This window comes from Aspergillus sydowii (assembly GCF_001890705.1).
Source record: "Aspergillus sydowii CBS 593.65 unplaced genomic scaffold ASPSYscaffold_4, whole genome shotgun sequence".
NCBI lineage: Eukaryota > Fungi > Ascomycota > Eurotiomycetes > Eurotiales > Aspergillaceae > Aspergillus > Aspergillus sydowii.
The window spans coordinates 2,255,832-2,280,482 of NW_024467862.1; the positions used below are offsets into that span (position 1 = coordinate 2,255,832).

Sequence of the window (24,651 nt, forward strand, 5' to 3'; positions counted from 1 at the left end):
CACGGGTCAAAAAACAGGGTGAGCTGTTGGTTACTACTTTACGTTGATGTTAACAGCCGGCTTTGCAAACAATTTGACCATGGCTAAGGCTCAGAAAATAAGGTCATTCCATTTGCATACCACGCTATTGGATATTGAGATTCATCTACTGCGCCTATATTGCCATATTTGAAAGAGTTATTCTATTAACCTTTTCTCGTGGCCTTAACATCCACATTGTACCCACTCTTAGTATCGTAAGGGAAAGGGCTTGTATAGTTGTAGGTTGGTTTGTTGTTAGCGTAGGTGTTCTTGACGATATCAAGAATTCCGTGACCGGCAGAGCAGTCACCATCTGTCAACGGTATTGGCCAGTCCGGTGAATATTCGGACAGTTCCCCATTTGAAAGAGGTCCGGGATAAGTTTGATTGAGCCTCAGATTTGTGGTGTCAACGTCGAAGTTAAGATAGCCGGTCTTGTTGGCCACAATTTCTAGAAGGTTGGCTCCGCAATCCCAGCGACCAAGGGATGGAAGACCCCAGTTGGCCGACACAGAAGCAATGATTGAATAGTGCGTATAAAATGTATCGTCCTCGGTGCCGTGTAGGTGATCGGGAACGGCGCCGCCCAAAAGTATGCTGAATACCCGATTGGTTTTGGTATATGTTTTGTCTTCGTCAAAGGTGATAAGGATTAGGGTGTCGTTCATGAAGTAGTCATTTTCGAGTAACGGCGAGATCCATCCACGCAGCCAATTAGCAGCAAAGGTGATGCTTGTATCATGAGCATCGTTGGTCATGTTTGGAGTGAAAAAAGCCCACTGCGGGAGCTTCTCATTTGCCAGATCATCTTCAAAGTTTGTGAAGTTCTTGATTTGGCGACCGCGCATGTTGTTCTCCGTGACCGAGTCATATAAGATAAGCGGGTTGTGTTTCCGCACGTAGTCGTTCGCCTTGGTTTCTTGGTTTGGATATTCATACCCTTGAAACCCAGGATAGGGCATGTGCTCTTGATACTCGCCCCATGCGATATACTTGGTATCTAGAAGATCAACCACTGTCGAGACATTGGCTGGTACCCGTTGAAAATCGTCATTGTCCATGCCAAAAGTGTCACCTCCTGCTGCGGCACAGTAATTCGGTTCAGAGGGGTGGGTAAGTGCATAGAGGTTTGTCCTAGATGTCAAGTCAGAAAGGAGCAATATTTACTAATTGACATAACTCACAGGGCAATTCCTTTTGAGGCCAGCCACTTCATATTCTCGTCTGCCGAAGAATCCTCGAAGTCCTGTGCGATGCGAGGTATTATTAGCCGTGAGCACAAGTATGTAATAATGAGTGCCATGACCCTACAATATTCTCAAACCAGATCTGGAAGATCCGGTTGAATGCGAGGCCCTCGACATTTGAAACAGGAGAATAAGGCTCGACAGTCGCAGCACTAGCCGCTATATCCGACTGCGAGGGTTGGGTTGTGGTCGCAACTTGCGCGAGGGCCGAAGCCCCAGTTCCTAGCAGAACGGCGAGGGTCTTCATTGCGATCATGTCCGAAAGCATATGAATCAATATCACAGAAGGAGTTCCCAAGTTTTGGTTTGCAGAGTCGCCTGGGGTCTAGTCCCCTTTTAGTCGAACAACAAGGGGATCGTCTTAGCCAATGTAACATCAAACTGGGGAAGTTGCTCAGCAAGAAATGACCCCTCAACCTCACGCGAGGCGACGCAGAAGGAGGGGTCACCGATCAGCAGCTTACTCGTAGGATCGAGCACCTTGAGGGCGTATCCAAGCTGTCGAGGCAGTGCCCCATCTTGAAACTTGGACAGCTTATCGAGTCACACCAAGCGATCCCCGCACGTGCTTATCTTGCGTTTCGATCTGGTGGACCATGGCCCAGAAGTAGAAACTCTGATGATTGACCGATCAAGCTTTTCTATTGTCTTGGGGTGCTACGCCAAAATATTTCGGATCCTTGGTTCGTACTCCATAAAGCATGAAAAGCTCACCAACAAGACTTCCAGTTGAATAGGACTCAGTCTCCATCACACGATAAGACGATAACACAATAGATAATGATTATGTAACATCTTAGTAATATAATCACGTGTGGCACTTGAACCTCGGCTGATTGCGGCCCCGATCTGGGGAACCGACCGAAGCATCCATGATGGCGGCTGGAGCTGGTCGGTTCACTACCGCATTGACTTTAGATCCCTCTCTCTCTTCAATCGCATGATGCTGAGACAATGAGCTCAACCAATTTTGTTGCTGCTCAGCAACGCGTTTTGGAACGCCGTCGACGACGTGAGGCCGAGGCCCATGGCCGACTCGCGGATCAACAACGGTCTTCAGTGATCAATCATCCCGCCGTGCAACGACTTCCCTACCCCCTGAATACCCTACCGCAATCAGGCTTCTCACTATGGGATGCCATCAAAGGCCGCGAAGGGACGAGGCCCGCCTTCCGCGTCGGTCAAGTTGATGCAGAGCTCCTGGATGAGGAGTTACTCGGGCTGCTGAAGGGGCAGGTTGGGGAAGCGCTCAAATACTTCGGAGTACGCTTTCTTTCGCATATATCCCCTCTGTGATACTGTCGCTCATGCACTATTGTCTAGGCCCATTTGCGCGACGACTGGTCCAATGAAATCCAACTTGCCCTTCGTGCGATCCTCTTCAAACTCTCAATATGGGACCATGATGCTTCCTACGGCGCGGCTTTACAAAGCCTACAGTACGTTGACAGTCGCAGCAAAGGCCCTGTTTACTCGGCACCGACCAAACTACAAAAGTCTCTATACGGTCTTCTAACAGTGGGCGGCCGCTATGCGTGGGACAAGTGGGAGAACTGGCTTATTAACCAAGAAGGCGGCTACGAGGAGCCATCACAGGAAGTTCGGTCGCTAGCGCGGATAACGAACCTCCTCTCCACTACACACTCAATAGCAGCCTTTGCCTCCTTCCTTGTTTTTCTCGTAAACGGTCATTATCGAACCCTAGTTGATCGTCTCCTCCGCATGCGCCTTACTCCACCATCCGCCCAGGCAAGCCGCGAAGTCTCATTCGAATATCTAAATCGCCAACTAGTATGGCACGCCTTTACCGAATTCCTCCTATTTCTCCTTCCCCTCGTTGGCATCAGTCGCTGGCGGCGATGGGTATCCCGAGCGTGGCGCAAAACAATGTCCGCACTCCGGACAAGCACCGACGACGACGACGTCGTCAACGAGAAACAGGGCGAGCTCTCGTTTCTCCCAGAACGCACCTGCGCGATCTGCTATAAGACCACCGATGAAAACACAACAGAAAATGAAGTCATGGCCTCATCGGGGGGCATCAGTGGCTCCGCTCAGACAGATATTACGAATCCGTACGAAACAATACCCTGCGGCTGCGTGTATTGTTTTGTATGTATAGTCCAAAAGCTTGAAGGCGAGGAAGGTGAAGGCTGGGTCTGTCTGCGTTGCGGAGAGCTTGTCAAGAAATGCAAGCCATGGAACGGGGATGTCCTTGAAGAGACTCGTCGGCCATCGTCCTCGGGAAAGATTGTCGGATTTGCAGTAGACGATACCTTTAGCAACAGCTCAAAGCAGGAGCACGAGAACGCCGTTGATGCGGAGTGATCTAAGGAACCGAACTTGCAGCAGCCCCGAAGGCAATAACGTTGAAAGTTCGAATATTTATTCTCTCACTACACGGTCTGCTAACCGATTATGTACATATTTACCAACACGAACACAAGTCACTAATGCATAAACATCATCCGGGCATCTCTAACCTTCCTCTAGCTAGGACCAAGGTTGGACATGGCCATAATCTGATATTACTGGTATATTAGAATTACGGCGGTACCTACCAGGTAGCATCCATAGCCCGGCATTAATGATACCCAAATATCGAGGCGCTCTTGGACATTATTCCCACGTAAGTTGCTTGTTGCACAGTAAAGACCTGGGGGCCTCTAGAACGTGGTAGGTAATTGCTAAGAATAGGAATTTCGGAGACCAATAAAAGAAAGTTTGTTCATTCCCCGCTGGGTATCTATAAAATATCAAGAGCTTTAGGTCAAATAATGTACAGTTTATAACATTAGGTATCATCGTAACTCGTCAATTGTAATGATATCCGCCAACGCCATGCCCGAAACACAAACAAATTAAAGCGTCGGGGCCCTTTTCAGCCCGACGCAATATCGCACAAATAGTGTATCAATGAAGTGCCCGTGCCGAATACCTGGTGGACGGCGCCTCTCGAACTCATCAATGGCTTCCTGGACGCCAAATCCGCATCGCTCGATGAGATAGCTGACGATCAGAAAACCAGTCCGGTTGAAGCCGTAATGACAGTGCACCCCAACCACGGGCCGTGGGCCCTTGGGATCAGTGGACTTCTGGATCTTATCGGTGATCTCATTCTGCAACCGATCTACCAGGAAAATAAAATCCCTCACCTCGTCCGGCGTCGGTGGGATTTTTGACACGGTGGGGTGTTTGTGGTAATGGATGCCACCTGCTTCCAAAGAAGCCGGGTTGTATACAGGATTCTCGTGGCTGATATCAATCACTGCATAGATCCTATCACTGTGTGCCTTTGAGAATAGGACCGGGTTGTGTTCCTCATCGACTTCTCGGAACATTTTGAGCGCAACAAACGTGTCGGCTATCCGCTCCGACACAGGGGGGACCTTCTTCCACTTTGCCAGATTCTTCACATCCCACTTCCCAGAAGTATTGAGATGTTGCAGTTGCCATCCAAGGTTCAGTCGGTGGTCAACGTGTTGAGCCACAAAGTCCTGGATAATACCGGCAAGAGTGCGGTATGTAGCACGGTCGTATAGGAGTGCATGAGAGGCGGGTGCTGGAAGGATGACAGTCTTCACAGAACGTTTGGCTTTGACTGATTCTATAAGCCCATCTGTGATATTTTTCTCGTCATGCTTTGGCTCAATGCCGAACTTCTCTTCATGAGCCAGAGAGTGAGGGAAGCCTGGGGCTTGTCCATGAATTTCAGAGCTCACTCCAGCTTCACCAAAGAACTTGATGAGTTCCTGGAGTTCGATTGGCTTGGTCACTGTGTCTGATTCGCCGCCCACCAGTAAGATAGGGACGTGCACACCGGCCCAAATTTCCTTGCCAGGAAGACCACCAGTCTGTGCGCCATCAGGTCCGGCATGCGGAAGTGTGCCCCATGCCATACGCCTCCAAACCGGCGTCTTGCTTTGTTTGTTATAACGGACCTGAAGGCCGCGGGTCTCTGCATCGGCATCCACCCCGACAAGCCTAGTGACGCTGTTGCTGCTCAAACCACCACGCCTATCCCAAGACCTCCAGAGGTCGAATATGGGTCCAGGGATATATAGTAAGCGCCGGTACGAGGAGGAGTCCTTGGGCGAAGGGGGTGATGCACGGGGACAGACAGCAACGAGGCCAGCGACATGGTTCTTCAAATCAAAGCCGAAAGGTGAGGTGGATGAGGTCAACATTGCTGAAATAGAACAGCCCAGACTATGCGCAATAAGGACCACTTTTTGACCGGCTGCTTTATCTCGATGTTGGTCAATGGCTGTGGCGAGCAACTCTGCTAAAGCCTCGACTTTGTACGCATCCCACGAGGTAGGTGAGAAAGACGATAATCCACAGCCCGGCAGGTCGATTCCAAAACAGGGTCCAACATTGGACAGACTTGTAAGAAGATGGTTAAACTGTGCCAGGGACCCGCCTAGGCCATGGACGAACACCAGAAGGGGGATCGGTGATGGCTTAGTCGGAAACTTGTCCATTTGAGGGTGTGGGCGGTAGAATGTTCTGATTGATTTGTATTCGGCGACAGATGTGGAGTAAGAGAGATAAGCCGAATGCTTTTTCAGGAGACCAGGGTCTGTATCGACCGCTGAGGATTCCATCAGCTTCACATGAGTTATGGATGTTTTTTTTTTTTCAAAGAGTACCCACCATCCTGCGGCTCCTCGCCTTTCTGATGCACCTCCTGGCCGGAGTATCGTTCGTTAACATGTTGCCATGACCCCGAGCTTTCATAGCCCTCCTCGTCAGAGGAGGTCACCGTCCCAGCGGAACTCTTGCGAATATGTCTCCGTTGAGACCGACGAAGCAGCCCCCTGGACGACTGTGCAGAACCTTTGCGCTGCAGGAGCGAAGAGAGAAACCCGCAGCCTGCCATAACAACGACGCAGGTGCCCAAGAAGATCACTTCACCCTGGCGGACTGTCGGGTCCAGGTCAAAAGCATGAAAAGTAAAAGTGAATGCGACAAAGGGAGCTATCTCCAAAAGAGTGGAGGAGATACTGGACCGAAGGAATCGCAAAACGTTAGTGTTGGGTGACCCTAACCGGGAGATGGGTGGTAAACGTGAGCTGGTATTGGGAGAACTCATAATGGTATTTGCTTCGGACTCCGACGTTTATATAAAGTTAGTGATCTAGCCCAAAGGGCGAGAGTCCGGCGCATCAAAGGGGCCAGGTCATAGAACAAACAGGGGTGACGAGGATCCGTTCTGGAATGCGAATCGAACTCTCCACGAGACGGAAAGTTGAGAGCTCTTTGGAGGAAATGCGTGAATAGTGAGGCGACGGGGCGGGTCCCTCAGGACAAGTGAGACGCTAGGAGGATGATAGATCCTAGCTCTGGCTGCTCGTACTTTTAAAAGAGCTGTGGACCAATGAGTACATCGGATGCAGCACGTTGAGTCGTTGACCGTCCGCCTGGGACCAGACGGTTGCGGAGTGTTTCCTCAAGTTCCACCGTTCAAACCGGACCTTGTCCTGAGTATTGTTGAACTGAGCCTCGCGGAAGATTCCCGGTGGTGGAACTAGCCCAAGAAGGACATAAAAACCTGCTGTATTTGCTGTAGTCGAGTTAGCAATACTGCAAATGGTTTTCTCAGCTAAGCCACATCAAGCACATACTGATCGAAATGAGAAAAAACAATGCGAACAGCTCAAGGTAGGTAACGAGTGACTGGTAAACCAAACTTGGAGTCGAGCGCAGACAAAGAACCCGTCCGCTGCAACAGTCGGTCGCTCGACCGAATTGGGCAATCAAACTCAGGAGTCTCCTTGCCGGCGATGATGATACGATTATAATCTGAGCCTGTCACAGTCGGGGACGCAGCATCGTGAAATTCGCCGTTCGTACCAATCCAGAGGAAGAAAGAGCAGCAAAGTAAAAATAATAGACCGATGGCCCAGTCATGGATGAGCTCTGCATCCCGTGGCAGATGACTCAGCGCCCGCCGTTACTCCCGGTGGGTATTATTACCAGGTGACTTTCTGCTTGTCAATCGCCAGTTTCAAGTATGATGATCAGCAGATAGTCGGTGAGCCGGTAGAACTAGTTTGAGGATCCGAACTTTGTGTTTATATTAGGATTATACGCGGTAACAAGCTTTATTGGAGATAATGATGGGATGGGAGCTTCCAAGCTCATATCTACTTCAAACGGAAAAACGAGACAGATACATAGAGCTGTAATCAATGGCGTCACTGCCGGCGGTCACTTAATCGTGCCCTGCCAGTTCACGGAGTTGAGCACAAAATCTACCCAATTTACAGTCAATTACTTGTGGCTGTACTATGTGCAGCTGCCAGGTGGTGGTAACTAATGCCGATTCTCGAATCCGCATAGTATCGGGAGGAGACAGTTCAAATACCTTCCTTCGACTAGAGCTGATGCGGGGGAAAGTTATGGGAGTAAATTCTTACGCATGCTCATGATGATGGCACTCATTCCTAGTAGCTCTGATAACGCTGCTATATACTCCATCTCATCGCAGCATAAAACACTGAAACTGTCGGTCTGTCTTAGACGCTTGCTTGCTTTAATACTTCCAGGTTGCCAAGTACAACCCGTCTGACTGCCCTTGATGGCGCATGCGGGTACTGTACTCGCCGGCTACATGGTGAATTACGAAAATTTGATGGGCTCTTTGGTTGAGCCACGAGTCTAAGAGCCCGGAACAAACCATGCGATTCGCTTGCATCAAGTCATAACTGGAACGTGGCAAAATTAAATGCCACCATAGAACGCTGTCTTGCATCGTGATTAAAACGGCACTCGGACATTGATAGAAATGCATGCCTTATGTCCCTCTACAGTCGGGGTCTCCAGGTGGAATGGCAATTTAAGAACCTGGCTGTCTGTTTATTGGCTACAACCCGCTTGGATTCGGCCGTGGACGATTGTGTTATCCTTTACTCTTCGCTTTCTGTCTTCGCCTCAGCTCACCTTCTTTCTATACTTCTTTCTGATCCTTCCTTGACATTTTCTCCCTACTATACTTCGCTGTCCGTTACTGTGATACCCCTCTTTTGTCACCTGGAGCAAAGCCTTGTGTCATATCGGTCACCGCCAGTTGCTTTGGCCCCCCAGTCTACGACATTGACTGGCTGTGTTTTGATCTTAACCCACCTATCCTGGCGAACCTTGTGTTCTCTTTCGCGGACCGTTTGAGCTTTCCCTTATCCACTCTCCGATTACTACATTCGTGATCTGCTCTATTGAAACCGGTGAGAAACTATCACCAGTTCAACTGCATACGCCCTGCTATCAACTAACTGGGACCTTAGAGTCAAGACAATCCAACCTCTAAGAAGTCAATTCAATAACAAATTTCAGTAAGTTTCGCGGTTGCATTAGACCCCTTTTGATTACAGAAAACTCACGGTACTTTCAGAATTTACCAGAATATACACAGAATGTCTTCGAATGAAAAGGACCATTATAGTGGCCAATCCAGCCAATCCAACCAAGAAGCACTGGATGTCCTCTGTATTTCAATATCGAAGCTCCATCCGAGTAACGCAATACTACCAGAGCCTGCTCCCTTCGGTAACGCTACCATGAGGAGACATGGACGAATTGTTTGCCGACCTCCAACGCCTTGAGACAACCCCCGGCGAAGATGATTGGCTTCGGCACCTCAGGCAGGGAGCAATCCTCATTGGTTTGTGTTCAGAAGCAGCATCCAATCGGTTGGAGGAAATAGGGCATGCATATGAGGCCATCGCGGAAACACTACCAGGGTTTGGGGCCTATAAGCAGACAGCCGACTATCCGAGGGATTTCAAGAAGGTCAAAAAGTTACGGGACATTAGGTGCATCAACTTGGCGGCAGCATCTCTTCCCGACACAGAGGTCCCGGCTAAATGACCGACATTGGACCGTATCTTCTCAGTCTAAGAGATACGGTCAGTTGGAAACGGAGATGGAGAGTGGCATGTAGGAAACAAGGTGCCGACGAAATTCCAGAGGATGAGTTGGTCCGCAGGTTCGCTTCTGTGGTATTCACCCGACTGAAGAAAATAAATGAAGGCACCGACCAGGGCCTAGCAGCCAACCCCGGGCCAAGCATCGCCGATCTTGAGAATGTTCGGAAAATGAGCAGATGAAATAACAGCTATCACCCAGGGTGACTTAGACTGTCTGAGGGAGGTGGGACCGTAATCTTTCGCCAGTTTGGGGTTCATAACCAAAGAGCCTTAGGTTTGGCTTCGTTTTGTTTTCTGTATTCCACAGCCCGTGACGCGCTGTTGTTTCTTTTCTTTTCTGTTCCTCAACTTTTGGCCCACGCCAACATTTTCCAGGGTAGTAAGTAAGCCCGCGTCCGCTGAAAATTAGATACTAGGATCGGATATTAGATTGGAGATCTGGAATTCCAGAGTGATACAACTGAATAAGAACCGGTTCAAGAGTGTGCTCGTGGAATTGATTGAAATAATTATCAAGCGCTAGCTAACTAACCAAACTAACTCGCCATCAATTCATTCAAAACAGATCCGTCATAGCACCAGACGAAGCATCCCCAACCAGCTGCCTATACTTCGCCAGCACACCACGAGTAACATTCGGGGCCGGTGGCTTCCACTCCTTCAATCGTCGCTGGATCTCTTCATCCGAAACATCCATGCTGAGTTCATTCCGTTCGGCGTTGATGGTGACTAAATCCCCGTCCTGAACAGCTGCAATTGGACCTCCCACCGCGGCCTCCGGCACGATGTGGCCAACAATGAAGCCATGCGAGGCACCGGAGTATCGCCCGTCAGTGATGAGTGCGATGTTTGTGAGTTTAGCGCCCATAAGCGCCGCGCTGGCTTTAAGTTGTTCGGGCATGCCTGGCCCACCCTTGGGTCCTTCATAGCGAACGATGAGGACGAGGTTTTCGCCGCGCGGGATCTTGCCTTGTGTGAGGGCGTCATTGAGTTCGTGTTCTTTGTTAAAGACGCGTGCTTTTCCGGTGAATTTGGTCCCCTCCTTTCCTGTGATTTTGGCGACAGCGCCACCGGGCGCGAGGTTGCCTTTGAGGATTTGGATATGGCCGGTTGATTTGATGGGGTTGTTTAGGGGTCGGATTATAACTTGGTCTTGGGGTAGTGATGGGTGTGAGGCTACGTTTTCGGCCAGGGTCTTGCCTGTGATTGTCGGAATATCGCCGTCCATTAGGCCTGCTGCGATGAGGAGCTTCTGAACGGAGGGAATCCCACCGATCTCATATAGATCGGCCATGTAGAACCGCCCGCTGGGTGAGAGGTCCGCAATAAAGGGGATCTTGTTGCTGACTTTTTGGATGTCATCCAACGTGAGGTTAACTCCAGCGGTTCCCGCCATTCCGAGAAAATGCAGCACTCCGTTTGTGGATCCCCCTAAAGCCATGGTTATTACCAGTGCGTTCTCAAACGATCTCTTGGTGAGCAAGTCGCGGGGTCGAATATTCTTTTCAAGGCAGATTTTGATGGCGTCGGCCGCCTTTACACATTCTCGCATCTTGGACGGCGACGACGCAGGCGTTGATGACGATCCCGGCAGGGACAATCCCATAGATTCAATTGCAGTGGCCATTGTATTCGCGGTGAACATGCCTCCGCACGCACCCGCGCTAGGACAAGCATGCTTTTCGAGGTCGTCCATGATCTCATCCTTTGTTTTGCTGGTATCTCCTCCATCATCTGGTTGGCGTAGGGTATCATATGCGTACGCGCCTGCGGCTTCGAAGCACGAGGAAACGCTGACATTCTTACGCAGCGTCTCAGAATAGCCTTTCTGTATTGTCCCACCGTAGATCATTATAGACGGCCGGTTGTGTCTAGCCATGCCCATTACTACTCCTGGCATGTTCTTGTCACAGCCCGGGATAGCAATGCAGGCATCGTGGTACTGTGCGCAAGTAACGGTCTCGATGCTGTCGGCGATGATTTCACGAGATTGAAGCGAAAATCGCATACCTGAGTTAGAATCAGAACTGATTGTCCCTTATACTATCGCACTGGCCACCACAAGACACACCTTCGCTGCCCATTGAGATCGCATCGCTAACTCCAATGGTGTTGTATTGCCATCCGATCATTCCCCGGTCAGATATCGCCTTTTTCGCAGTCGTAGCAAGGTCCATTAGATGCATGTTGCATGGGTTTCCCTCCCACCAGACCGATGCAATTCCAACTTGGGGGCTTTTGGCCATGGATTCCTTGTCAGGAACGCCGGCAGCGTATAGCATTGCCTATGATTTGAACCAGTCAGATTGGTGATTACAGGAGACTCAAGGCCCGAAACGCACCTTCGCACCGGGGAAATCATGACCGCGGGTGATGTGTGTAGAGTGGCGGTTCAATGCTGGACTGCCATCGGCATGTTTTGCGTCGTCAGGAAGGACGGGGAAGTCGATATACTTGGCGGGGTTGGTGGGGTCCATGGTCGGGGTGGTTAGAACGCAGGGATTGCTTGTTACACATTAATCGATCGAGAGAATCGCCGGGCAGCGGTCCTATTTATCTAAGAAGCTTATTGAAAGGCAATACTGTGTGGTCCACAGGTCGGAGTTGCGGCGAGCCGGTGAAGAGTCCGATCGCGGGGAACAAACACCCCAGAAGTCAGCAAATTATCTCGTCTCTGATTTGTCAACATCTAGATGGCCACTTTTGAGGTTGGGATGAACTTCTGGCCGAGGACCAACTGCTCATGGTTTCTCCGTTAATATGGTCACTATACCAAGCTGTTCTATGCGAGTTCACTGAAACTCTGCTGAGACTCTTGTTAAACACCTCGGTGCCTGGGGGACTCACCATCATCACCTGCCGTCTATTCCCCACACCAGTGAAAGTCTCCTATGTGAGAATACTTCATGGATTCTAGATTGCGGACAGGAAGACATCGGTGAATGGCTTCGACGCAGGTGTTGGAACTTCAAGCGGCAAAGTGGTAGCACAACGTCAATACCGCACTGTCTTAATATTCATTCGAAATAATACTCAAGGGTATGAACGAAAAGAGAACCAGGCAGCAAAGGCAAAGGCCGTTCCTGTACACATTACTTGCGTGTGAAATCGGGTGCTATACAGTGTGACAGTATACCGCTGGAGTCAACCATGGTCCTCCTCTTGTTTGGATTTGAGGTTAGCTTCAAGTACTAATATTGTGTCAATCCTTGATGGCTCAAATCACCAAAGTGCTTCACCGTCCTAGCCCTAATTCCGTGAAAGCTCTCGTCCTCGTCTCACCACTTCAGCTTGACACCTCAAATCCAGCTTTCACGCTTTCACTCTCTAATAACCTACAATGGTAAGACCGTTTCCAATGAGCTATTTGTCCTCAGTGGATTCTCGACCCTAGTGGCGTTGTCAACAATGAGGAACGAAGGTTAGTCTCCCGCCACTACTTAGTCTCAATTCTGTCCCTCATTACTCATGATCGTTGCTGGTATCAGTGGAGATTTTTGATCGGCCCCAACACTGAGAACAGCAGCAATGGAGTTCCAGGAGAGCGACTCCACGTTAAAAATACTCCGGTAAAATGATGGGAGTATCAGGAGCTGGATTTGGCAGATGTTCGGACCACAACCACACTGCTTGCACGGGTTCTGATTGCGAAGATCGAGAAAGACGGGCGTCTTATCTCCATAATACGAAGTATCCCTGTCATCCAGAACCATCCAAGCTGGTGATTCCGTACTTGGCTCGCAAATGCTCTGGCAGCGATAGCAGAAGATGGCAAGGCTGTAGGAACATCGGAGTGGGACTGGCAGAAGATTGAGCCAGTCGCAAGGCAATATGTCGCAGAGAAAACTTCCGCTGGCCGCTATGAGGGTGCAGCGAATCTTGCCGCACCCAGACCAACTTGGGGCATGATTGCGAATCGGCAAATCGTAACATGGGGTTCGCTTTGCGTCCATCTAGAGAAAAGCCCGGTTAGGGCCGGTTCTGTGAAGCGGTTGGTCCATGGTTCAATTCCTATTTGGGTCCTTAAATAGCAACTGAATGATAGCAATCAGCTCCCTAAGAAGTCGAACGGTTTTGATGGTCTCTATATGGCATTGCTTCGTAGTTCAGAAGCCACCCCACCATCGATGTCTAACCTTCTCCATTTCCAATTCTGCAGGGAACTGGTCAAGGGTGTTGCAAACACGATCGCGCCACTCTGTTCTCGTTATATTGCCCAACCAGGCCGAAGTATATTCCCAATAATTTGGGTACCATCCGGCAAATTCCCAATCAATGATACCAACAATTCTCTCACCTCGGTCTAGAATATTGGATGGATTGAGGTCACCGTGTGTGAAAACCGGAGGGGGCCATGACCCATAATCCTGCAGCACAGCCATTTTCTTGATTTCCTCCCACTCCTGTTCATCGCCCTGGGACGAATGTTCTGACGGTTGCAGATAGTCCCGAAGCCAGAGATGAAACTCATCAATGGACTCAAAAGGATCAAAACGTGGGCGAGATCTTGGAATGCGCGAATCGCGCAGAGAGCCTCCGGTACAGCTTTCGACCCGGTTGCTTTTTGGAGACAAGGCTCGCAGCTCTTGAATCATATCTCGTAGATCATTGAATATTTTCTGGCGAGTATTCTCACTTACGCTCCTCCACGCAGTGGGTATATCCTCGCCTTGGATCCTTTCCATGACAATATAGGCACGGTTCTTCCGGACAAATGAGCAGTAGACCTTGGGCACAGGGATAGATGTATGCTCTGAAAGAAATTTCATAGTCGCCGCCTCGGTTAGATGTGTGTAAATATCCGATTCAACGATTTTTCTTGTTGATATAGGAATGCACGAGCCACACCGCGCATACAACCTAGCCGTCGTTCTCAAGGCTAACTAAAAGCGTCCAAAACTGGTTAAAGAATGTGTTATTGATCGCTAAGCCTTCAGTTCCGTTGTGTTGGGTTGCCATCCCATCGGGAGACGGAACATAGCCTCCATCAGCTTGCGACATCTTGCATCTTGATGCTCGTGGGCTGGGCCGTGACAAGTAGGCCCCTGGCCTGACGACCCAGAGATGATGGTTGCACGAGCTACGCTAGTAACTAGTTACCTTAGTTTATACTATGCTTAGTAATTATGAACATTAACTAACTAGTTAACTAACACAAAAGAAAATCTTGCCTCAGGCCAAAACACGCTTAGGGTACGGCTAGGCCCGAACAGGCTAAGCGAGTAAAGCACCCACTCACAATCAGCCGACCGTATTGTGTGCGTGCAATTTTCGATTGACTTGATCGACTCAACGAGACGACGCCCATCCCTCCTAACCTCGCCTTCCAACTCTCCGTACGCCTTTACTCTCCGAGGTCAAATTCGTCAAAATGGGCGGAGTTACGGTTCGCGATGTCGACGTAAGTTGTCATTTACCTGTTCTTTTTGCATCTTTACCCTGGCAACGGATGTGGCATCAAGAGGGGAAACGGAGTGAATCGATTACGGATCAAGGCACGAATGGACACAGCGATAGATGGAGGGAACACGACTGTCTAAACGAAGGATTTGGTGGTTTCTATCTGCCGGGGACATCAAGAAGGGTTTGGATGCGGATTACGATCTGACCTGCGACGACAACCACGACCACGACCATGACAGCGATGATACGGGCATGAGAAAAGGGAAAACATATTGCACAGGAGACAGCCGTTGCCAGGGAAAGAGCGAGCGATTACAGATTTGTCAGAGGGGTCTGAATGTATGCTGACTTTTTTTCCGATATAGGCGCAAAAGTTCATCACAGCCTACGCTGCTTTCCTGAAGCGTCAGGGCAAGCTCCCCATCCCTGGTTCGTGATCCTCGCTCCGAAACTTCAAAGGATCGATCGCTAACTGTTCTGCTTAGGTTGGGTTGACACTGTCAAGACCTCCGCCTCCAACGAACTTCCTCCCCAGGACGCCGACTGGTACTACGTCCGCGCTGCCGCCGTCGCCCGTCACATCTACCTCCGCAAGGCCGTCGGTGTTGGCCGCCTGCGTAAGGTCCACGGCTCTACCAAGAACCGTGGTGCCCGCCCCGCCCACCACGTTGACGCCTCCGGCGCTGTCGAGCGCAAGGTCCTCCAGTCCCTTGAGAAGATCGGTGTCCTCGAGCAGGACGAGGACAAGGGTGGCCGCCGCATCACCCAGTCCGGCCAGCGTGATCTTGACCGAATTGCCAAGACCACCGTTGACGAGGAGGAGTCGGATGACGAGTAAATTAGTGTCGGATTCTAAACTAATGAAAAAGTCCTGACGTTCTACCTTTTTCCCTCTTCCTTTATTACCTCCAACCTCTATATCTACGGAAGAATCATTTCGACTTGAGGAGACCAGGGTGAAATGAAACAAGGGCTGGCTCTACGACACAAGGGACAGGCGAAACGGAGCGGGTTGGTGCTACTGAGAGGAATGAACTGAGTTCTAAATTTCTTATGTTTCATATTCCCATGTTCAATTGGAGGGCAATAAAAACACCCTAACACCCTGATGTTGACGTCTCCTGCGTACCCGTCGCTTGCATCTTGGTGTCGAGAATAGATCATGCGTAACGATATGGCTCAGCTATTTAGAGCATCCGGACCGTCCTGTAGAACTCGTAAACCCAACACTTTTGCATCTTTGACCCACCCTATTTCTTCCCAGACTGAGCCGAAGGATCCTATAACACCTTGTCAGCCACCTCAATACTCGCCATCTCCGCACCACATAGACATCAGAAAGAAGGTGGGGGGAAACACACCAGATAAACCTGATAAAACCTCATCTTCCCCTCCTCCCCAAACACCACCCTCCCCGCCCACGGAACCTCAACTTGACCCTCTGGGTCCGCCCGCAGGGTATACTTCACTGTCCCATAAAGCATGAGCTCATCATCTCCACCGAAGAAGATCTTGGTAGGTGTGTGCTTGCGCGACGCAACGTGCGTCCAGAGGCCGTGGCGGAGTGTGCGGATTTCTATATCATCAGTCGATGGGCGAACCTTGGACCTTCGTTTGTAGTATGTAGGAATTGCGTACCATCCGAGCCCTTGGCAGTCTTGGGGCCCATAATCAGTGTCGCATCCTTGGTGAAGGAGTCGACGTATGCGTCATGCTGGCTTTCATCGTCGCTGATGCCATAGAACTTTTGCATGAAGGAGACGATTTTGGAGCTGGTGCTCGGGGAGAGCGCGGGGTCCGAGGTTATGTTGTAGGACATTTTGGCGGTTTCGATTCGAAACTTTGTTACTTATCTCTTTGATATAATGGCTGGTTTAGTTGTTTAGCTTTCTTTTGTCTGGGCTCCAAGTAAAGAGTAGAAATAAACTGATGCTGTGATGTCAGGGTAAGTGGTCTATGGAGAAAGGTGTCGGGCCGATGGTGGTCACTATCCGATCAATATCGGATGAGGCGGACAACAACCTTGCGATGCTTTAGGTGTAGTTAGGGCTTTTGAGGTAGTAAGTGATATTCACATTAGCTATTCAAATTTAAAATTAGCTCTTTAATCATGGCCTGCGTAGAGTTGCAAAACGCCGACTCTAACAACCTGAGTACAACCAAGGCAGCATCCTGTTAACGTAAATATCCGGTTTAAACTCGGAAAAGGCTTCTTGGATTTGAATTTTGTTAAAACATTCCAAACGATGTAAACAGCCAGTAATTGATCACTTCTTCTGGCAGAGAATAACCGGCGAACAGAGTAACCTGGATGTCTGTAAGTTCTGAGATTGGCCAAATAAACCAACGTCAAAGCGCTTTCGACTTACGGCAACTACAGAATTATGCGGAGCTACCTTCGGATACTTTTATCCTGTGAACCCCAAGGAGGAGTTGGTCGCGGGGTGATTTGGTCTTAGGATGCGGGATTCTGAGGCTCGGAAAGAACTATATACATTGTCTCAAGGCAGCGTTGGACACCCTAACGTCGGGGTTCGATAGAAGGGGATTGCATATCATTCTAGGAGCTGTTTCTGAGATCTGAATAACCGAATAGTATTCATTACAAGAGCTATATCTAGTGTCGACTGGTTGAAAGTCAAAAATACAGCTCGGCATCAACCACATCTATTACCCTGTGTGCCCTAATTCATTATCTTCCGTTATAAACCATAGGCAATATGTATCTTTCCAGGTAGGGATGATAGTTCTATTCGGTATCATGTGAGTACGGAGGCAGTAATTCGAAAGGTGCATACTGCGTTTGCTTCACCTAGCTCGACATGCATAATGATTGCCTTCTCCAGGAGTTGGAGATAAGCTCCCCAGTGGTCTTCATCCAGAACAAGGCACTGCCGCTCCATGCGCGACAAGACAATATCAACCGATGAATGGCACTCAGCAATGTACTTAGTGCAAGCTTCCTGCGGACTCGGCAGGGCCGCGTTACACGGATGTGGTCATTCCTCAGTGGAAGAAACGGCTGCTGCTTTGGCACCTACTAAAGGGCATCAGCCATTACCCCTCCTTCCCTTTGCTGATCTCTGCTGATGAACAGCAAAGCATATGTTATAATCTATTGGCCAATTCATCATGACACGCAGAAAGTATCGAGGCACCGAGATGATCACCAGCTCTAGACTCACAGCCGGGAAGGTCGGCGGCCTCCGGGCAGATACTGCCAGGCCTGTTCAGTAATGCTGTATTGGAAGGTTGGTCCGAACTGTATCCAAGTAGCGATAACTTGAAGCCATGGACGCTGTCAATGCGTGCCCCGCCCCCACGCATGCAGTCACGCATGCAGTCCGAATAGTGAGGCTTGACCTGGTTTATCGACTGTTCGTTTTATCTCCACGTTTCCACGGCTTTGGAGGCAGCAGGATAAAAAGGGACGAGCACAAGAAAGCACCAATAAAAGTAACAGCGTCATCGAAGCCTGTTCACGAGCTTGGAGGGGCTATAGTGTGCAGGGTGCCGTAACCCGAGTTTACCCCGCCTCGAGACCCAGGCTGGCCAGGTCCGTTCTCGGGAGAATCAGTGGGTAAGCGGCAGTATCCCGCAGGAATAATAGTTTCGTAGTAGCAAGTCCTCGGAGAGATGGAAGAGGACGGAGTGTGCAGGGAATCAGCAGTGCATGATTGGTCTGGACCATAATTGGGGCCCGGTGTGAAGTCGATACTCGATAATTCGATGTACATTGGAAACAACCCCACAGGCAGACTTGCCATAGTCTCATAGGGCATCCACGTCATATTTGCATCTGGTTGTGAAGCCTGGAGAGAAGGGTAGGTGCTGGGTGGGAGGTCGTGAAGGAAGACCCCACCACGTGCTGGGCATACCAAAGAATAAAGATCCCTTCACGCTTTCACCACCTTTCAGGGCACGCCCACGGGCCCCAAGCGCTGCTCTGATATGCTCATCATTATGCCTGCAGCCCGGAACCAAGTGGGACATCTGGGACGACACTGCGGTTATTGCTCTGCGACGACATCATCTGGGTCTAGTTTTGGCCTGGAAGTGGACGGGCCTCTGCACCAATACTCTGGAGTGCTGCATCAGTGTGCCTCGTCTGAGCGCGCATACAGAGCATCGGCTCCGTCCCCGGAGCAGCCGCGATACAACGAGATACAGGGTCTGTGACAGAGCGCTCAGTGCGGAGCATATCGGGATGGTTGACTTTAGCGGGCATAAGCAGTGCTGGCCAATCGACTGGCCCACGCGCAGGCATAATTATCCCCCATTTCTGGCCAGATTGCTGATAAGGCATCTAAAAATAATCCCTCAGGCGAAATAATCAAATAACTAATGAACCCAATCCGTGTAATTAATCCAGCTGACGGCGTCCGCATTCCAGCGATCCTGACGATAATTGTCTGCCCGCAGTGCCTGCAAGCGTGAACCGCCAGTCACCAGCTGCTCCTTACCTCCTCCTTCCCCTTCCCCTTCCCCTCCTCTCTTCCTTCTCTTTTCCTTCTACTCTACTCTTTTAATAAACAACTACTTCCTGTTCACATCGCTGTCCGCCGTTCGCTGTTCTACGATCATCAACGTCGAGACTCCGTCGCGTCCTTTATCTCTCGCACCCCTAGCGCGTCGCATCGCATCTGCCCTAAGGTACTCAGGTATACTTGCTTCGGGGTGCTTTCTGCGTCTGCAAGCCTCAGCCTACCACCATCCATCGCATCCCGTGCGCTGTAAGTTTATGCTTTTTCTAGAACCCAAATTTCCTGTTCTCCCATCCCTTGTTCTTTGTCTTCGCCCCCTCCCAGTCAGACTTAGTCATCTTGCTTTATTCGGCCAGTCGCCTCTGACTCATGTGATACCGCAGTTGTTTGAGCCACCAGCAGTCCAACGAAGGCTTCCTTCTTTCTCTCAACATCTTCCATGATGGCTACTCAGACACCCACTTCCAGCATCGCTATGGCCCTTGCCGGCAAGACGGCCTCTGTTGATATTCCCAAACCGAGATCCGGTCACCTTTCTGCTGCCCACGCCTCTCGCGCCGGACGCTCTGGCATGCTCCCTACTCCTCCGAACTCCATCTCCCCTAACCTTGCACCGCATGGTTTCGGGGCTCGCGACGCCAGCCTTCTCCTGTCACCTCCCCTCGCCGCATCGCACGTTGACTCAGATATCGACCTCGGCGACGCCGCTGACCATGCGGACCCTGACCAGAATAATGTGACTGGTCCTAGCCTTGAAGCTGCTGGGGCAATAACCCCAGGCATGCTAGCCAAGTACCATCTCCCTGAGATATTGCTGCAACATGGTCCCTTGGCTATTCGCCATGTAATGGGCTACTTGACAACATCTGTCCCTGGTTTTTCGGGGATTCCCCCTGTGAAAGCTAGGAGATTGGTCGTCGCCGCCCTGGAAGGTCGGGGGAGCGATGACAAGGGTAACGCGTCCCAACGCGATGTCGTTTACGAGAAGGTTGGATGGGGCCGCTGGGATGCCCGACGTCGTGGAGATCCGTCGCGCGACTCACAGAGACACGAAATGTCGCCTCCCTCCAGCCTCTCCGATACATTCCAACGGAGCATGGTGATTCCAAGACGGGATAGTTTGCACCCATATGGTTCGAGCGTGACCGGCGAATCGGCTGTGTTCTCGTTCACCGAAACAGGATTTGGTGGGCGCGAAGATATGCTCGAGCACGAAGCGGACAAGATGTCTCTCGATGGAATCGACCGCGACTACTGCTCTTCTTCCCCTGCTCCAGATGACGAAATTCAGGACGAAGACTGGGGCGAGGAAGATGTCACAGATGAAGAGGACTGGGCGCAGATAGGCGCAGCTGAATTGCGCGCGCGCTCGATGAATGGAGGAGGTGGATTCGTGAACGGAAGAAATCCGCCACCAATCCACGGCGGGGGACCCGCATCGTCCTCGCTTGCAAAATCGGCACCACGGGGTGTCCCCATTCAGCAACTTGGCTTCTCTGTTCCCAACAGCCAAGAGCGGGCTGCAGTCGAAGCTCTTTTGCGTCTCGGATCTATGTAATACCAGTTATCATTGGTGGCGTTTCGGAAGCAGGTTTATTTGCTTCACTTGCGATATTTTCACCCCCCTTTTTCTTTCACTATTCACGGCTGGGCCATTCTTCGACATACATATTTATGATTACACGACACTTAATAATCAAAGACTGCCCTGGGCCGCCGAAGACAACTTCCACTCGGCGGGCACGAGGCTCTAGAAGCATTTGCATTGGGAATAGGAACCTGATTTGGTTGGAATTACGGCGTTCTTCTTTCTTCCTTTTTAAACATAACATTGACCCCTTGGTTTCATTTGTGACAAACAATGGCCTCGAGCGCAGGACAAGCTGAGGTCACCATTCCTTTGATATACTACCTCGGGGCATGCAGTAACCCCGACTTTGACTTATCAATATACTGCCGCATCACCACTCTATCCGTTTCTTATCTCATTGGGTTGGGTTTTTGCTTTCGATGTTGTCTCGTGATTTTTGACAGGATCAGAAATTATTATATGAGACTACCGACTTCAACATATCGGAATACTAAATAAATTCTCAAATGGGCTATACATTTGGTTCATATCATCACAAAGTGCTATCCCAGAGATATAATACATGTAGAAATACACCCTACTCTAGCAATACAAGCGCCATCCAATTCCAACCCGTTTCGTCCCATCTCCAATTCTAATACTAAGTATTTTGTATATGCGAAACACAAAAACGCAGTCCAACACAAACAACCAATCTCATCAACCTAACATAACAGTAAACCAAACCCCAAACCGTAGGAGAATCATTTATCATGCGCCTCATTAATTCTCCTCCAAACCTCCGCCTCCACCTCCGCAAGCTTATTCCCCGCGCTCTGCAGCCACGATTTAGTGCTCCCCCACAGTCCAGACTCGGAGTCCGGGTCTGCATTCATACCCGAATCCGTACCGTGCGCGTTGTGCAGCGGCAGAGTCGTCGACCCCGCGGCAGGCGGTGTATAAACAGATCCGTAAGGGGTAGTCGTCGAGTTTGGATACTGCGGCTGTTGTGGCAGCGCTTGGACTTGTGTTGGGGTTGGCGAGTAGCGGTAGCTGGATGGGTAGCTGTAGCCCGAGCCTGGTTGGTAGCTGTAAGAGCTAGCGGTTCGAGGCGTTGGAGTCGGATTCGGGTTTACATTGCCGGTGGTGTTTGTGGGAACTTGTGTCGCAACACTGGTAGGAGCTTGGGGGTAGGTAGGCGCCGCTGTTATGGCTGCGGGGTTTGTCGAAGACGGCGGTGTTGGTTCTGGGTGTAGAGCTTGGGTGGGTTCCGGCGCTGGTGTAGGCGCGACGCCGGACTTTGGTGCTGGGGCTGGAGGGGGTGGGCGAGCTTCAGGATGAGCTTCATCTTGCTGCTGGCGGTTCATTCCAAGGGCGCCTTCTTCTGCAGTAGCTGGGACAGGAACGGCGCCTGGTTGGGGAGGTGGTGGCGATGTAGAGGATGAGGAAGGTAGTAGAGGGGCGGTGGTGGTGGGTGCTGGATCGCCTGGGAGGTTTCCTGCTGTCGGGTGTGTTGTCATGTCGCTGGATTGAGCTGTCGCGTAGATTGGAGAAAAGGATGGAGCCGTCGCAGTTGATGCTGAGGTAGCGCTAGTAGGGGCAGCTGAGGGCTGGGTCTGAGGGATATCCGTCTCGTCAGTTTTTGACGGAAGGGGATTCGGGTTGTCGCTTTCGGTAGCCATGATAGCTAGCTTTCTCAATAATTGAGCTCAAGACGCAGTCGAGAATCTAGATCAATCAAGGGATCATATACTTGATATATATGGAGTACACTCCAGAAGGCAAAACGTCATGTGGCACGTGACGGAGATGAAACACGTGTTCCTTTACAAACTACTAGGCAAGATCATTACTGACTACAGAAAAGAATTACAAGGGAGAAAAGTCAGATCTAACAAAAAAAATACAGTTGGCGGAAAAGGAAAAAGCTTGCAGGCAGTAAAGTACAACTGGTACAAGAGAAAATGTCACACTTCGTATGCTCAAGACCATACCACTCTTGAGGCATATCTCTAATAGATCCCCTTCACCATCGTCCGCTACCTGGCTTTTACTCCAGGCAGCGGCCAACCCCTTCCCCAAAAGACTTACACCAACTGAACAGATGTCACTGTGGGCGAGACATCTATTTGAACTTCTTGCCGAAGAGGATGAGCTGGACCTGGTCGTAGATGGACAGGACACCAGCACCAGCGACACCACGGAGGATGTTAGCACCAGCACCCTTGAAGAGGGACTTGGTACCCTCACGGGCAACGATCTGGCGGAAAGCGTCGAAGGAGGAGTTGTACTTGACGGCCTCACCGGAGGTCATCATCATACGACGACGGACGGTGTCAAGAGGGTAAGAAGCAATACCAGCACCAGTGGTGACAGTCCAGCCGAGAAGGAAGGAAGCGAGGAAAGAGCCCTCAAGAGGACCAACCAGGACAACAGGCTTGATAGAGTCGTACATACCGAAGTACAGACCACGGTAGACAATGATACCAAGAACGGAGGGACCGAAACCACGGTAGAGACCGGCAATACCATCAGAAGCGAGGGTCTTCTTGTAAACGTCAACGAGACCGTTGAACTGACGCTCACCACCACCCTTGGCGGACTTGGCGTCGTTGGCAAGACGGGTACGGGCGTAGTCGAGAGAGTAGACAAAGAGAAGAGAAGTGGCACCAGCAGCCTGGGATAATATTAGTTATCTGTGCCCGAAGACCAAGATATCTTAGGGTATACATACACCACCGGAGGCAAGGTTACCAGCCATCCACTTGGCGTAGCCATCACGCTCCTTCTTGTAGGCGAACATCGACTTGTAGGTGTCACGGAAGGCGAAGTTCAGAGCCTGGGTAGGGAAGTAACGGATGACGTTGGCAGTGTTACCTCTCCACAGGGAGACAACACCCTCGGAAGCAGCGGTACGACGGAAGCAGTCGACGATACCGTTGTACTTGCGGTCGAGACGACCAGCGCGAAGCATCTCATCCTAAATTGGGAGGAATGTTAGCATCATATATTCAGAATCGGTCCGGCCAGATCGAAAAAAAGATTCTTCAGCCCCTGCGGTACGACCGCGGTCGCAGCAGTTGCAAATCGAATAATTTCGCCGGCCATAGCTCGCCCGAGTTGGAATTGAGGTTACCAACCTGGTTCTGGATGAGGAGCTTGATACGCTCGATGGGGGCAGCAGCAGTCTTGGAGACGGCAGCGGAAACACCACCCACTGGATATCCGTTAGTATTTTATAGGAAGATAAACATATAAAAGGGCGCGTCAAATCTAGTCAATGCAATTGATTGAAACGAATTGATGCAATTATCAATGCGATTCAAGCAATGCGATGATTGGAGATGGGTGACATACTCAGGAAGTCGACGACGAATCCCTGGGGTGAAAATTTTTATTAGCCACGATTTCAAGGACAATGAGCTCAACCGCAGCCAGATTCATCAAAACATCGCTCGTCCAGTACTCAAAAGAAGCTCTCGAAGCATTTTTGATACATTTTGAGTCGCTCGGAGTGAACGCGTGTTCAAATGCTCTAGTCGGGAGCAGGGGTTGTTCAGGAAGACCTACGGGCATGCCGAGAACGCTCTTATCACTCTGGCTGGCCATGGTGACGGCTGTGAAGAGTGATACCTCTTAGAAAAGGAAAGAGAGGAGATGGGATAGGATGAAGTGTCGAAAAGAACAGGACACTGTCAAAGGGGATGGAGAAAAAGAAGGAGAAAAGAAGGGAGAGGAAGAAAAAATAGCGAGGGAAGGCTCTTGTAAGCGGGAAGAGGCCAGTGGAGCCGCTAGGACGCTCTGGGAAGCCTTGGTGCTGGGAGAAAAGTGGAACAACACTAGGCCCGGGCTCCGGCTGGCCACCACACCCTGTAAAAAACTGCATTTTGGGGGGGGAAGTTCTGTTTTGCCTGGATCCGGCGCTAGTGCTGGCCCAGAAACCAAGCCGACATCTCCCGACTGCGCCAGACTCCGACCCGACTTGTTCGCCGAGGATC

The 24,651-nt window shown here is 50.5% G+C and overlaps 10 protein-coding genes across 10 annotated transcripts; 3 read left to right on the forward strand and 7 right to left on the reverse strand.

The window, feature by feature from the left end:
• Positions 1-185: 185 nt before the first annotated feature.
• On the reverse strand, positions 186-1,515 carry ASPSYDRAFT_149151 (acid phosphatase PHOa; the record flags this gene model as incomplete). The annotated part of the gene is made up of 3 exons (XM_040841872.1): positions 186-1,155; positions 1,206-1,267; positions 1,333-1,515. 3 exons carry the CDS (start codon positions 1,513-1,515, stop codon positions 186-188), a joined length of 1,215 nt encoding a protein of 404 aa, XP_040703960.1.
• Positions 1,516-2,145: 630 nt separating this feature from the next.
• Positions 2,146-3,997, forward strand: ASPSYDRAFT_44568 (pex2/pex10/pex12 family protein). Its single transcript, XM_040846871.1, has 2 exons — positions 2,146-2,531; positions 2,592-3,997. Exons 1-2 carry the CDS (start codon positions 2,223-2,225, stop codon positions 3,594-3,596), a joined length of 1,314 nt encoding a protein of 437 aa, XP_040703961.1. The 5' UTR covers positions 2,146-2,222; the 3' UTR covers positions 3,597-3,997.
• ASPSYDRAFT_925566 (RNA 5'-triphosphatase domain-containing protein) lies at positions 3,960-5,966 on the reverse strand. Its single transcript, XM_040852698.1, has one exon. The coding sequence runs from the start codon at positions 5,873-5,875 to the stop codon at positions 4,130-4,132; it is 1,746 nt and encodes a 581-aa protein (XP_040703962.1). The 5' UTR covers positions 5,876-5,966; the 3' UTR covers positions 3,960-4,129.
• A 3,786-nt stretch (positions 5,967-9,752) lies between these two features.
• ilv3B (putative mitochondrial dihydroxy acid dehydratase) lies at positions 9,753-11,673 on the reverse strand (the record flags this gene model as incomplete). The annotated part of the gene is made up of 3 exons (XM_040844826.1): positions 9,753-11,206; positions 11,268-11,481; positions 11,539-11,673. The coding sequence occupies 3 exons, from the start codon at positions 11,671-11,673 to the stop codon at positions 9,753-9,755; spliced, it is 1,803 nt and encodes a 600-aa protein (XP_040703963.1).
• Positions 11,674-13,156: 1,483 nt separating this feature from the next.
• Positions 13,157-14,312, reverse strand: ASPSYDRAFT_925907 (uncharacterized protein). The gene has a single exon (XM_040852704.1). The coding sequence runs from the start codon at positions 13,963-13,965 to the stop codon at positions 13,303-13,305; it is 663 nt and encodes a 220-aa protein (XP_040703964.1). The 5' UTR covers positions 13,966-14,312; the 3' UTR covers positions 13,157-13,302.
• A 255-nt stretch (positions 14,313-14,567) lies between these two features.
• On the forward strand, positions 14,568-15,437 carry ASPSYDRAFT_148970 (40S ribosomal protein eS19; the record flags this gene model as incomplete). Its single annotated transcript, XM_040841856.1, has 3 exons — positions 14,568-14,597; positions 14,965-15,028; positions 15,085-15,437. 3 exons carry the CDS (start codon positions 14,568-14,570, stop codon positions 15,435-15,437), a joined length of 447 nt encoding a protein of 148 aa, XP_040703965.1.
• Positions 15,438-15,849: 412 nt separating this feature from the next.
• ASPSYDRAFT_201438 (uncharacterized protein) lies at positions 15,850-16,629 on the reverse strand (the record flags this gene model as incomplete). The annotated part of the gene is made up of 3 exons (XM_040843799.1): positions 16,238-16,629; positions 15,961-16,175; positions 15,850-15,879 (listed from the first exon to the last, which is right to left on the reverse strand). The coding sequence occupies exons 1-3, from the start codon at positions 16,416-16,418 to the stop codon at positions 15,850-15,852; spliced, it is 426 nt and encodes a 141-aa protein (XP_040703966.1). The 5' UTR covers positions 16,419-16,629.
• A 2,893-nt stretch (positions 16,630-19,522) lies between these two features.
• Positions 19,523-20,641, forward strand: ASPSYDRAFT_57614 (uncharacterized protein; the record flags this gene model as incomplete). The annotated part of the gene is made up of 1 exon (XM_040849395.1): positions 19,523-20,641. One exon carries the CDS (start codon positions 19,523-19,525, stop codon positions 20,639-20,641), a length of 1,119 nt encoding a protein of 372 aa, XP_040703967.1.
• A 776-nt stretch (positions 20,642-21,417) lies between these two features.
• ASPSYDRAFT_57615 (uncharacterized protein) lies at positions 21,418-22,335 on the reverse strand (the record flags this gene model as incomplete). Its single annotated transcript, XM_040849396.1, has 1 exon — positions 21,418-22,335. The coding sequence occupies one exon, from the start codon at positions 22,333-22,335 to the stop codon at positions 21,418-21,420; it is 918 nt and encodes a 305-aa protein (XP_040703968.1).
• A 443-nt stretch (positions 22,336-22,778) lies between these two features.
• ASPSYDRAFT_57616 (putative mitochondrial ADP,ATP carrier protein (Ant)) lies at positions 22,779-24,262 on the reverse strand (the record flags this gene model as incomplete). Its single annotated transcript, XM_040849397.1, has 5 exons — positions 22,779-23,330; positions 23,388-23,633; positions 23,794-23,870; positions 24,011-24,032; positions 24,224-24,262. The coding sequence occupies 5 exons, from the start codon at positions 24,260-24,262 to the stop codon at positions 22,779-22,781; spliced, it is 936 nt and encodes a 311-aa protein (XP_040703969.1).
• Positions 24,263-24,651: the final 389 nt, after the last annotated feature.